Raw genomic sequence first — 14,536 nt, forward strand, 5'->3', positions numbered from 1 at the left:
GGCTGCTCTTGGTTTGAAATGTAGGTCAGATTCTCCCAATTCAATTGCCCATTTTACCATGCGCCCTGAAGTTTCAGGCTTTTGGAGTATTTGCCGCAAAGGGTGGTTGGTTAGGACATGGATGGTGTGAGCTTGGAAGTATTGTCTGAGTTTTCTGGCTGCGGTGCTGAGGGCTAGAGCTAATTTCTCAATGTTGGGGTAGCGGGTCTCGGGATCTGTGAACCCTTTGCCACAGTAGTACACAGGGAGCTCATTATCATGGTCATGGCGCTTGAGAGCAACGCTGATGGCTGTGGCGGAAACAACCAAATACAGGTAAAGTATTTCTCCCGGGACAGGCTTGGAGAGAAGAGGGACTGCTGCAAGGTAGGCTATGATATTGTTGAAGGCATCGTCATGTTTCGGGCCCCATGCCACATTCTCCTTGTACTGAATTTTTAGTAGTTGGAAGAATGGGTTGCATTTGTTTGTGAGGCGGGAGATGAAATGAGCCAAGGCTACCAAGCGTCCCGTGAGGCATTGGACCTCGTTCCGAGTCCTTGGGATTGTCATGTCAAGTATGGCCTGTACTTTTTCTGGGTTAGCTTCAATGCCTCTTTCACTGACTATGAAACCCACAAACTTTCCGCCACTAACAGCCAAGATACACTTTTGGGGGTTAAGGCGCATCCCGTGAGCCAGGAGCTTAGTGCAGACTTTGTCCAGGTTGGCAATGTGGTCGTCAGCTACCTTGCTTTTGACCAGCATGTCATCCATGTAGACTTCCATGACTTCCCCAATTTCTTCTTCAAACATGACATTGACTAGCCTCTGATAAGTTGCTCCCGCATTCTTAAGGCTAAAAGGCATGACCTCGTAACAATACAGTCCCTTGTCCGTGACAAAAGTGGTGTGTTCTTGATCTGCGGGGTGCATTTTGATTTGGTTATATCCCGAGTAGGCATCCAGAAAGCTGAGCATCTTGAAACCAGTTGTGGAATCAACTAGTTGGTCAATCCGTGGCAAAGGGAAGCTGTCCATGGGGCATGCCTTGTTGAGGTTAGTGTAATCGACACACATTCGCCACTTGCCATTAGGCTTGGGGACCATGACCACATTGGAAACCCATGTTAGATATGAGACCTCACGTATGAACTTGATTTCTTTTAATCGCTGGATCTCGGCCTGGATAGCTCGATACTTCTCCGGGAGGCACGCCGTTTTTGCTTAACATGGGGATAGTCTTTGAGGATGTTAAGTTTATGTGTGATGACATCAGGGGAGATACCTGGCATGTTGGCATAGGACCAAGCAAAGACTGCTTGCTTATCCTGGAGGAAGGCAATGAGCTTATGGCGGAGTTCTGGGTTAAGGCTCGTGCCGATGCGGACCTTCCTCTCGGGAGCACTAGGTGACAAGGATACCCATTATGTGTCCTCTGCCGGGTTAGGTCTCGGGGCTTGCTTCTTGTCTTTCCCTTCAGGGTCATCCCTAGGGTCATCAATGGGTTCCGAGGGGCTAAGTGGCAATTTCTCATAGGCGCTACATCCCTATTGGATGACATTAAGATGGCAATGTTCAATGGCGGCTCTATCTCCTTGGATTGTGAGTATGCCTCCCGGAGTAGGCACTTTCAAGAGTAGCATATGACCTGCAATGAAGCATTGTAGTCCCCAGAGGATGTCACGACCCAAGATGACGTTGTAGGATGAGGGGAATCAACTATGAGAAAACGTGCTGTGATGGAAGCACGGCAGGGACTGGTCCCTACTGACACTGTCAAGCGGTCTGAGCCTAAGGGCTGCACAATCTCTCTCGAGAAGCTGACAAGGGGATCATGGTTGTTATATAATTTAGCTCGGTCACGCCAGAGTCCTCTATAACAATCAGCAAACATCACACTGACCGCAGCTCATGTGTCCACGAGGGCCGTATGACACCTATAGCGATCCACCTGGACATTGATTATGAAGGGTTCATTGTGATGGCAACTGATCGTATCTTCCCTCTTGTAAAATGACACCTTGTCCTAAGTTGATGGGGGTGGTGGTGACACCTCTTTGTAGTTCAAGAATCTCCAAATGGTTCTTGCATTGCCTTTTTGCAGAAGGCTGACGAGGGGATAGTCGTGGGGCGCCACCATGTTAAGATCTAACAGTGAACCTCAATGGCATTGGCTCCCATGGCGGGAGTGCAGTATTGATGGAGTTGGCCATTGCGAATCAAGTGTTCTATGGCATTGTGGAGGTCATGGCACATCTTAGTGGTGTGGCCGTTGTCATCATGATAAGCACAATATTTGTTCCCTGTTGCGCGCCGGGGCTTTTTAGGATACTTGCTCTTAGGTGGGGGGAATGAGATCTTTGTGCCTAGCCCATATATCTTCATGTAGTGGTTAAGGTTGTGTGGACCTAATAACGAGGTGGTGGGGAGCGACGTTGCTGTTGCTGAGGGCTCTGCTCCCGGGACCGATAAGGATGGTCCTGTCCCCGCTGCCCACTGTGGCGACGGTCTGAACCGCGCCCCTGGTTGTTGTCACGGGAGCTGTTATGCTGCTTGCCTTTGTCCTGCCCTTGGTCATAATGGTCATACTTTTGTTGGGATTGTTGCTTGGGGGGTGGGGCTGGGAGTGTTAATGTGGTGGTGGGGTTAAAATGTCCAAATGTGGCAAACTCGGCACGTGCCCAGCGGACAGCAAGGTCCATCAAGGCATCGTATGACCCTTGAGGGTTCCTATTAATCTCCATTAGGAAGCTGCCGGGAAGCAAGGCTCGGCGAAAAGCTTGTTCAGCGACCCGGGGCTCCAAGTTGTGACAGTGTGCCGTGGCTAATTGCCACCGAGACAGTAACTCATGGAGTCCTTTGCCCTCTTTTTGCTTGATGTGGAACAGGGCATCCACACTGCGGTAGATGCTGGCATAGAGTATGAAGCGGTTGAGGTAGCGTTCCGAGAGCTGGTCGAAATTGTCAATGGAGTTGGGAGGCAAGTTAAGGAACCAACTAAGCGCTTCATCTGAGAGGGTTTCTTGGAAAGCATGACAGGCCATAGCATCTGTGTACCGAGTGGAACTGCATAATGAGAGGAATGTTTCAAGGTGAAGATGAGGGTCTCCTGCGCCCTTATACTTGTCCACCTTGAAGGGTTTGGCTTCAGGTGGCCTCTTTTCCATTTGCATCTGTGACGTGAAGGGACTTGGGAGATGTCCATAACCCGAAAAGAGAGGTCGCTGGCTCCCGTGACTCTCAACACCTTCAATTCGCGAGGCCAACTGAGTGACAGAATTGCTGAGCTGGAGGAGCAGTCAAGTTTGCATGTCGAGAGGTGGGGTAGCAGTGTTAGCAGAGTTGAGATTAGGAATGGGTGGATCAGATGGCTTAGGCTGGTTTATCAGGGGTATGGATTCGTTATTGATTGTGGATGGTTGGGTGAGTGGATGAGTGGTAGATAATCTGGTTGGGGTCTTCCGGGATCACGGAACTACTCTGTCCTTGGTTAGGAAAAAAAGATGTCAGGGTGGCGTCCGGGGTGGGAGTGACCCTTGCTGCCCCATCTAGACTTTCATTTTAGTTGTTGCGGTGATCTAGAGTGGTGCGGAGTAAGAATTGTTCTTTTTCCAGCTCGGCGATACGAACCCGGTACGCTTCAGCTTCAGCCTTGTCCTTAGCTTCTTGCTCTCGGAACGCGTGGAAGTCTTTTTTCAAAATTTCAAAAGCTGTGGCGGCATCAGGGTGGTTAATGGGGGCCGCGGTAGCGGTAGTTTGATTATGGGATGTGTCTCCATATTGGAAAAGTTCTTTTCCTATCTGGGTCCCAGGTTCGTTTGGGTCATCCCACTACTGGATTATGGCTATTAGCCGACGGAAATTCCGTCGGCTAAGATCTGTTGGCTAAGCGTCGTCTGCTAAGACAATAGCTGACGGAATTGATGATTCCGTCTGCCAAAATTTTAGTCGACGAAACTTAGTCGACTGAAATTATTTTTCCGTCGACTAAGTTTTTTTTAGCCGACGGAATATTTCCGTCTCTTAAGATCTTAGTCGACGGAAGTAAAAAATTAAATTTTTTTTTTTTAGAATAACTGGCGGTTTTTTTTTCTATTTTTTTAGGTTCTTTTTTTTTTCTTTTCCTTCTCTTCCTCTTCTCCGGCGACCACGACGGTTATGTTTGTGTGTTCCCGAACAACTCCAGTCCACCTTCGACGCTAAACTCATTGGGATTCTACCGTCGACAAGGAACCGCATGTACGACGATCTATTGCCTTACTTATGCCGCGGAAAGTAACCGTCCGGACGTCAACCACCCCGCGAGGAGGAGGAGGAGGAGACGCTGCTTGGAGGAGGAGAAGGTGCCGCCAAGAAGAGGTGGAGGAGGAGTTGCCGCCGAGAAGAGGAGGAGGAGGCGGCGCTCCTTGGAGGAGGAGGAGGTGTCGCGGCGAAGGAGGAGGAGGAGGCGCCGCGATGGTGGGGGAGCAACCAGACGAGGGAGAGAGAGAGCAAGCAGACGTGCTAGGGAGAGAGAGATGAAGAGAATGAGGGAGAGAGAACTGAAAGTTATAGAATGGAGCCGAAAAAAATTCAAAATTTTTGGCAGGCATAACTGCCGCTTAAAATTTTTGAACTTAGTCGACGGAATATATTTTTCCGTTGTCTAAGTTCAAAATATTTAAGCGGCAGTTATCCCGCCAAAAATTTGGTTCCGTCAACTAAGTAGATATTTCCGTCGACTAAGATATAACCTAAGCGACGAAATAATTTTTCGTCGCCTATGTTATCATAAATAATCATTTATATTTATAAATAAATGTTCCGTCGGCTAGGTAAAAATTTCCGTCGGCTAAGAAGAAAAATTTCCGTCGCCTAAGATCTTCTTAGCTGACGGAATATTTTTCCATCGGCTAGGTGAAAACTTAGGCTATGGAAGGTTTTCCGTCGGCTAAGTAGATCTTAGGCGACGAAAATATTATTGTTCCGTCGGCTAAATGATTTTTTCCACTAGTGTCCACAATTTCCACCATCCTGTAAAAAGTTACACTCTAATTTCAGAAAATTAATTCCTTCTACCAAACATTCAATAAATCGAAATAACTCGAAGTTTCGACAAATAATCCTAAAACACCAGAGAACTTCTGTCAACACAAACTACTACATTGAGACCTTAACAGAGGGATTCGACATTTCTAGAAAACTCAAAAATAAACTAGAGTGTTACCTTACTAAGTTACCGAGCGTGGTTAAATTCCTCAGTAACTCGCAGAATACCCAGTCAATAGGTAAAATCAGGTCCGGGGTGTTACAAATTATATATGTATATATATATATATATATATTTCATAAGAATTCGTGTTTTTGAACAACTGAACAAGTATATTTTCATAAATATATGTATTTTCACACTAAATTTACGTTTAATCTAAGCATGATGGTGATGAAAAAGAAAAGAGAAAAAAATTGCTAGAAATACATATTTTTTAATAATAAAAGAAAAACACAAATCAAATTTTTTCTCTTAATAAAGAGACAAAATAATCTAAAACCATTGGATTTAGAAGGATAAGATTGTATTTTTGCTTAAGAACGACATAACATAATCTTGTTAATTAGTGATATGTGTAGGTGACATAGTATGCCACCTAAGATTAAGGCCGTAAATCTTAAGTCTTATTATGGCCAATAATCATTTTCTTTATATATATTGTGTTTCCGTTTTGTAACAATCACAAACTAACCAAAATTTCCTCGGTGAATCTCAATAATTGTGAATAGCGCAAGTTTAAATGTTTTGATAGAGTAGAGACGGAGTAATTGTTTAATGTTTACACTGCATCTTAAATAAACTTTTGATCCTTTCATAATTTCAGGGTATGAAATGATCAAGTGGCTGAGCTCTTGCTAATAAATGTGTCATCCCTTTATCAAAAAAAGAAAAAAGGGGAAAAAGAGGTTTGTTGCCGTTTGCGTTGCCTTGGAGTGACGAGCCTCTAACTTCATTCTCTACCAATATAGACGAGATAAGTTTGGTCTCTCATAACGTTCGTTTTCATTGATTTATTGTTTTATCTTTTTCTGTAGGTTGCATTGGTTTAAATTCGATGTCGTTTGTTTGTTCTTTAGAATATTGTGACACCCAATTAGATCGTAAACTATCTTCTTTTTCATTAACCCCTATTTAAAAAAATAAAAAATAAATAAAACAAAGAATTGAAAAATAATCATATTTGCTTCTAGTATATGGGTTCCCTAGTATATATGGAGATTTCTCTACTGATGGATAAGTGTTGATATACAAAAAAAAAAAAAAAAAAACCTAATTGGTGTAATTAAGCACAACAACCGTGCCTACCTAATACCTAACGTGGATTCCCACATGCCATCCATGCCATCAAGTCTAGTAAGCTAACGTGGAGGGAAAAATAGAAATCAGCACCAACGGGGTTAAAGTCTAGTTGAAGACTCCACAAGCACAACAATAAGAGTACAAAACCCATTGACCTGGGAATTTCTTGGAGACCGGAGTAGCGAAGCTCCACACGGTCAGGGACTTAGGGTTGGAAGGAAGGAGGAAATTACTAGTATCTGTAGTACGCGTAGCCCGCGTGACCGACCATTTGACGCTTAATTGCTAAGAAATTGTCTATGGCTAAGACGTGTTTGTCTTCGCTACTATCACTAGCTACTAGCCAGTTATATAAACAAACAGCTAGAGAGCGCGCAGTACGATCCGAAGCTACCTATATAGCTCACACAAACAAAGAGATTTAGAATTCGGGTTTTCGTGGGCGGTGTAATATAATGGGCGGTGTTCAAGCAAAGGCTGCAAAGCCCGATAGACGACGACGCCCCGTTTTGGAGCGGAAGACATCCTTTGCTAAGAAGGTTGTTCCCATCATCACTTCCGAACCAAGTGATTCAAGTAGTGAAGACTTGAATCACTTGATGAGATCGTATCAGGCGGATTGCGAAGATGACAAAGACTTGCGAGACTTCGACGACAAACTCAGAACCGGCGCCGAAGAAGTAGCCAGGCACAGAACCACCGGTTTTGATCGGTTGAATAAATGCCTCAAGTATCTGACGCAGTCCAACGAGAAGATTGTGAGCGAAATCTCGGCATGCACACAAAAGATACTTGAGGCAAAGGGTGAGGAGGCGGGTATGGTGATGACGGCAAATGAGAAGCTCTTGGATCATTTGATGACAGAGTACGTGGGCAATAGCTGGCAGACGCTTCAACTCTGCGAAAAGGAATTGCAAGACTTTATCAAGTCGGCTCATGATGTCCATTCATGTATCGCAGATGTGGTACGTGATGGGGAAGTGTCCAAGAAGCTCAACGAGTCTATAATGAAATATCACCATTCTGCAAAAGCAGTTGTTGCAAAGGTGAACTATTTGCAGGACCAACATGCAGACATGCTTAACAAGTTGAAAGAACAAATTCTCAAGTTTGATAAGAAGGTGGAGCTTGCTCGTACTTTAAAGAAGGTTGTAAATGTGGTGTTCATAGGTATGTTGTCTGCTCTCTTTGTTTGCACCATCATGGCGGCAGCTATGGCTGCTCCGCCAGTTGCTTCGGCCTTGACCACTCATCCATGTATAGCCGGAGTTGTTGCTGGTGGTGCCGTTGTTTATGCTTGTTCGCCAGTATTCAAAGAGGGACGACACTGGCTTCTTAATCTGATTCAAGATTATGAGTCAACTCTGGAGGCACAGAAGGGTCTAATTAAGTCGATGGAAGCCGGAACCGGAGAAGCCATTAAAGAGTTGGATGGCATCATGTCTCTTGTTGAGAAGGTCATTGCAAAGGGGAATGATCAAGTATTGTCCAAATTAAACTCTGCGAATGATGAGGGAAGAGTAGATTTGAGAATTGAGGATCCGGAAGTAATTATCATGGGAAAGCTGGCAGACTTTGACCAAGAAATTAAGGAATTGGACAAGAGAAGAGAGGAGTGCCTCAAGATTACAGGAAAGGCAAGGGATCAGGTTTTGATGGAATATGGCGAGTTGAAGAGAAGTGAAGTGTGGAACACGAAGACCAAGATGTAGTACTAGCTATAGAGTATTTCAAAAAAAGTAGCACGTACTAGGGATTGTTTCATTATTTATCTTCTGTCCATTTAATTTGTACGTATCATCTTAATGTGTGATTTGTTCTCTGGGTAGGTGAATCTTTGTAATTTTTTTTTCTAAATCATCATTGAATTACAAATGCAAGTTAATGCATGCATATCCATTTGAATTGTGGTTTTTCTTTGAATGGACGTCAATTATTATTATTTTTTTATTAGGAAAAATGTCCATTTAGTACTAATTGTAATCCTTCATTGCCCATTCCAATAACAATCTTTTCTATGAGCCCATTTGAATGAAAGTAAACTCTTTTTGTGCCCAAATGGTCAAATTTTCACTAAAGTCTTAAAAAACTATATTATTTTAAGACTATTTTACCCCCACCTCTTCAACATAAAAAGACTTGACCGGAACCTCGGACTCCGGTCACCGGCCGCCGGACTCCGGTCACCGGCCGTCGGAATCCGGTCCCCGGACGGTCACCGGCCACCAGAATTTCCCTAGAAACCGGTTACTGACCTCCAATAACCAACAACTGACTAGTTAATGACCCCCACTAACCAGTTACTGACCCCCACTGACCAGTTACTGACCCCTAGTAACCAGTTCACTAACCAGTTACTGACACCTACTGACCAGTTACTGACACTCAGTAACCAGTTACTGACCCCTAGTAACCAGTTCACCTACTGACCAGTTACTGACACTCAGTAACCAGTTACTGACCCCTAGTAACCAGTTCACTAACCAGTTACTGACCGCCACTAACCAGAACAGAAGTCACACCTGAGCTTTCTCCTTGCTGTTCACATTACATATCAACATTACATACTAAACCATGCCAAGTCCCTTACTAAACTAGCTCTCATCTTCTGAATTGAACTCCATGACATAAATCATATAGAATTAACTGTTCAGTACAATTGAATTACCAAAATCGACGAAAATCAACAAGCAAATGAACTTCTAAACCAAAATTAATACAGGAACACTCCAGAATCAAAATGAAGCACTTAGCAAATCGAAACCTAACTATAAGCCAAAACTATATAAAATTAAAAACAGCAGCAATCCAAATCGCTCTATAACACACTCCAGCACCAAAATTAAGCAGAATCAACTCCAATCCGGAAATCGTAACAACTCAAATTGGAAACCTTGACCTGCTTAACGGCCAGAAGCTCGCCGGAGCCGAGATTCATGCCGATGTAGATGCGGCCGAAGGCGCCACAGCCGATCAACTCGCCCTTGCGCCATCGGATCAGAGGCGCGATCTCTTTGGGGACGGAGGAGGACGGAGGCGACGGCAATGGCAGGGAGGGTTTGGAGAAGACTCGGGATTTTCGAAGGGAGGCGATGATCTTGTCGACTAGGGTTACCGGGGAGTCGTCGGTGTCCGGAACACGATGTGACGAGCCCGGAAGCTCTCGAACCTTGTCGGAACCGGGGATGAAGCGGCGGGTGGGGCGGCATCGGCGAATGAGGGCGGCGGCGAAGGAGAGAGTGAGAGAGAGAGGAAAAATTTTAGATCGTAGATGAGAGAGAGAGAGAGAGAGAGAGTAGATGAGAGAGTAGATCGGAGAGATAAGATGGGAGAAGGGTAAAGTGGACATTTTATTAAGAATCATTGAAATGGGCCATAAGAAAATATTTTAATTAGATTGGGGTTTAAGAACCCTGTTTTTGAGTATTTGGGCATTTTCCTTTTTTATTAAAGACGAAAAATATATATTAATAAAAATTATAAAGCACATAGCACGATGCAAATTGTAAAAGAATCAGAAGAAAATAAAAAAACATAACAAGATGCACAAGCGCATATCTATAATGAAAAAATAAATAAAAGGTTACCACAAACGCATCTATAATGAGAAGTAACAGCATGACTTGACTTGATGCCGAACGACATCGTTGCACTGCATACAAAAGCAATGAAGTTATGATAGTAACCATAACCGAAACCGATGACGACCATTTAGGAGAGGTGAATCACACACCAAGAGTTCGAAAGTAACCAAGGGTGTAAATAATTCGTGAATTAGCAATCAAACTCCTAAGAACCAAAACCAATACCAAATCATTTTAGACAGCTGAAATGGATCAAATATTCGTAGATGCAAGCGGCCCGAGTCCCATACGCGGACCTAAATCTTGCCCAAAACTCAAATTAGATACGCCAAAGCATATTTGATAAAGGTCCAGGCCCATCTAATATTGATTTGGACACCTAGCCTCTTGGGCACTACTTCAACACAATGGGAAAATGGCGCCATCCTGCAACTCTCCGCCAAGTCACTAGATTGCATCGCCGCGCCACGCCGCTATCAAAGCTACAGCGCCACTAAACCTAGAAACCCAAAGCACTTTGAAAGCATGGTTGCTAAACCCCCAACAATCGGGAATCAATCAAAACCAGGAATCACTACAGTGCCTTATTCGATCAGGAAGCCAAACTGGAGGTGAAATATATGTATTCACTTAAAGAAGGTTTATACAAACTATCTCTATATATACAAGTGTTAGCCAGCTAGGGTTTAGCTAACCTAAACCAAATCGATTTCCTATCTAAAATAGGTAACAAACAATGGAGATACACTCAATATGCAATATTAACTCAACAAGGATTTCCTGCTTTAATACTCCCCCTCAAGTTGGAGTGGATGTTAATGACTCTCAACTTGCTAAGAAGTAACTTGAACTGCTCGGTGTTGAGTGGCTTAGTGAAGATGTCCGCTGGTTGTTGTGCGGTACAAACATGTCTTGTTTGAATAACACTTCTCTGCACCTTTTCTCGGATGATATGACAATCTATCTCAATATGCTTGGTACGCTCGTGAAAAACGAGGTTGTTGGCAATGTGAATGGCGGCCTGGTTATCACAGTACAGCCGTGTCGGTCCAATCTGCCTTACCCTTAAATCATTCATCAAACTGCGTAGCCAAGGAATCTCACAACAAGTTGTTGCCATCGAACGATACTCTGCTTCCGCACTACTTCGAGCTACAGTGCTTTGTTTCTTGGTTTTCCAAGAGATTGGTGCATTTCCAAGCATGACACAATAGCCGGTGAGTGAACGTCGAGTGTCCTTGCAACGAGCCCAATCTATGTCACAGAAAGCAGTGAGCTTCAATTTCCCTTTTGAAGGAAGGAACATACCTTGGCCTGGAGTCCCCTTGATGTAGCGGAGAACCTGATAAGCAGCATCAAGATGTGGCTGTCTAGGTTTGTTCATGAACTGACTCAAAACATGTACCACATACATAAGATCAGGCCGAGTTATGGTCAAGTAGATGAGCCTCCCTACCAATCTACGATACTGTGCAGGATCGGAAAGCAGTTCTCCCCCTAATTCCATGAGTGACAAGCTACCGTTGGCAGGAAAGGTTGCTGGCTTCGATGCCAGGAAGCCGGTCTTCCAAAATCTCAAGAGCATACTTGCGTTGACAAAGAGCAATGCCATCGCGTGACCTTGCTACTTCAATGCCGAGGAAATACCTGAGCTTTCCAAGATCTTTAAGTTTGAAACGGTTGGAGAGAAAGTTCTTCACATCTTCAATATCCTCCAAAATGTTCCCTGTCAATATAACGTCATCAACATATACAAGTAACACTGTGAACTTGCCTGCATGTGCTCAGACGAATAAAGAATAATCTGTCCATGATTGGTGAAACCCGACGGATTTGAATGTTACAGATAACTTGATGAACCATTGTCTGGAAGCTTGCTTCAAACCATAAAGACTTTTGTGCAATTTTCACACTCTAGTCTCCCCCTTTCGGCCGAAACCTATAGGCAAGGACATGTACACTTCCTCGGATAAATCTCCATGAAGGAAAGCATTATTCACATCTAACTGATAAAGGTGCCAACCTTGTAAAGCGGCAATGCCGAGAAGAACTCTCACGGTAGTCAGCTTAGCCACAGGTGCAAACGTTTCCTTGAAATCAATTCCTTCCACCTGACTGTAACCCTTGGCGACCAAACGTGCTCTATACCGTTCAACTGATCCATCTGGCTTGAGCTTTATCTTATAAACCCACTTACAGCCAATAGGGCGTTTATGAGGAGGCAACTGAATGAGGCTCCATGTACGATTTGGTTGAAGTGCTTAGATTTCCTATTTCATGGCCATGGCCTCATGCCATTCGGGTACCTGGACAGCTTGTGAGAAAGATGTAGACTCTTTGTGGAGGGTTAGTTGTGCAGTGAAAACTCGGTGGGAAGGAGAAAGATGATTATATGATAAAACAGTTGAAAGAGAATGAGGAATAGTACCTGCGTCCGGAGAAGCTGACGGGACGGAATGTGAGGTAAGAGATGCCTCAACATGGAAATCCTGCAAGAATGGTGGAGTACGGGTAGGCCGAGAAGAACGTCTCAGTGGTGTAGTCTGTGGTGGTGGTATGTTGACAGCCCCTAGGGTTTCGGAATTGGATGGACAACCAGGGTTTGATGGTTCTTGAGCATTAGGGTTTAAGGTTGGACTAAGACTAGGGTCGGATGCATCATTCGGTGCCGTAGGATTGAGTTCAGGTTCCCAAGGTGATTGGGTGTCGGCAAAGTGAGGATGAAAAGCAGGGGAAGATGTAGGAGGTTATGGAGGAGTTGTAGAAACCCTAGAACCCGAACTAGAAGCACTAAACTGTGGATCCTAACTACCTGTGGAAGGTTGAAAAGGAATGACATCTTCATGAAAGAGGACATCTCTAGAAACAAATATCCTTTCTTCTTCAATATCGAAAACCTTATATCCTTTTTGACCATGAGGATAACCTAAGAAAATACACCTAGTTGCCCGAGCATCAAATTTAGTGGGTTTGAGAGGGTGTGTTGACGCAAAGCACAAACAACCAAAGACTCTCAAATGTGTGTAAGTAGGAGGCTTCCGAAACAATTTCTCAAAAAGAGTTTTTCCATCAAGAAGTGGAGTACGGGTTCGATTGATTAAGTATGCAGCTGTGAGAATGGCTTCCCCCCAAAAAGGTTTAGACAGATTTGCTTGGAATTAAAGAGCTTTAGCTACATTGAGAAGGTGACGATGTTTGCGTTCAACAACACCATTTTGTTGTGGTGTGTTGACGCAACTCGTGTCAGGACCCACCCCGAATTTCACCCTAAAACCCGAAGTAAATCCGGCGGGGACCATCTCCAAGGAAAATTTACCGAAAATTCGGCATAACCTCCCTTGAAAATGGACAATCATTCCTAGAAATACATACATACACTTCAAAAGAATCCATCTATAACCCTCTACTCCTGGAGCCTTCGTGCTCCCCAAATCACAACATCTTCCCATTTATTTACTAACTTTAATAAGCATAATCCCACAACCGACAATCACAATTCAGAGCAACTCTAATTGAGAGAAAAGGAACTAGAAACATAGAAATGAGCATAAGCTATACTATTGACTATACCTCTTCTCCATATACGCCTGACCTCAACTATGCTAACCTACAAACTGGGCATTTTTAAAACGAATGGCCAGAGGAAAACATTTGCAAACGTTAGAGTGAGTGAACAAAAATAAATTTAATGAAAATATTTATGTCACACCCCAATTTTTGAATAAATTTTCAAAAATTTGGGCATGATATATCTTAAAATCTTAATATCCCAAACCTGCTCAACAAATATCTAACTAAAAACAAATACTGGAAATGTAATTGTCAACAACCTCAACAATTGAGTTAAACATTATATCTCCCTAATTACATCAACTTCAAAAGTCTAGTAATAATAAAGTCGCTCACAGCTTAAAGACAAAATAACAAAATATACAAATAATTGTACATTGTCTAAAACCCAGCTCCTATGCCACCGCTTCAACCCAGCTCCTATGCTGATCAACACCTGCAGGTCTAACCCCTACACCATAAATTGGTGCACCGGGTTGTAAACAACAAACCCGGTAAGCTAAAAAGCCCGTATGAGTAACTCTCAAAATATATCTCTACCCAACATCACACAAAATAAAACCGGAAATTCCTGCTTAGAACTTAGTTCAGGAATGCCTCAACAATAAAAATTCAAAGAGAGTAATTAAGAAAACATAACAATTCACAAAACACTCAATCATAAGAGAATCCTGCAATTAATGATAGTTCAGGAATTCCACTAAAATTCACACAAATAAAAATTAAGGAATCTCCTGCATTAAGCATAGTTAAGGAGATATTCAAAACAAGTTAAATGACAACAATTAAGAACAAAGTTAAAACCACATTTTCAACACTTTTACAAATAACATGTACCCATGAGTCCCAGATATTAATAAATACCTCTCATGACCTACAACAACAATTTGTGTACCCATGGGTCCATAATGTATCTCCCATGACCTACACTGACAGACGGACTAGAGCTCTATTCCTAACCGTAACCAATCACCCAGCCAAAGGCTTGGAACCCAGTTTGACAGTCCAATATCAAATCACAAAATAATAATAGCATCATAACCGTAACCAATCACCCGATTGAAGGCTT

General features: G+C 43.3%; 1 protein-coding gene across 1 annotated transcript; it reads left to right on the plus strand.

Annotated features, from left to right (window-relative positions):
• Positions 1-6,768: 6,768 nt before the first annotated feature.
• On the plus strand, positions 6,769-8,025 carry LOC101310861 (UPF0496 protein At4g34320-like). The gene has a single exon (XM_004291951.1). The coding sequence runs from the start codon at positions 6,769-6,771 to the stop codon at positions 8,023-8,025; it is 1,257 nt and encodes a 418-aa protein (XP_004291999.1).
• Positions 8,026-14,536: the final 6,511 nt, after the last annotated feature.

This window comes from Fragaria vesca, linkage group LG2, assembly GCF_000184155.1.
Source record: "Fragaria vesca subsp. vesca linkage group LG2, FraVesHawaii_1.0, whole genome shotgun sequence".
Lineage (NCBI taxonomy): Eukaryota > Viridiplantae > Streptophyta > Magnoliopsida > Rosales > Rosaceae > Fragaria > Fragaria vesca.

What these genes read in the sequence shown, in the direction of transcription:
- LOC101310861 (XM_004291951.1), top strand. Translation starts at nt 6,769, where the DNA reads ATGGGCGGTGTTCAAGCAAAGGCTGCAAAGCCCGATAGACGACGACGC.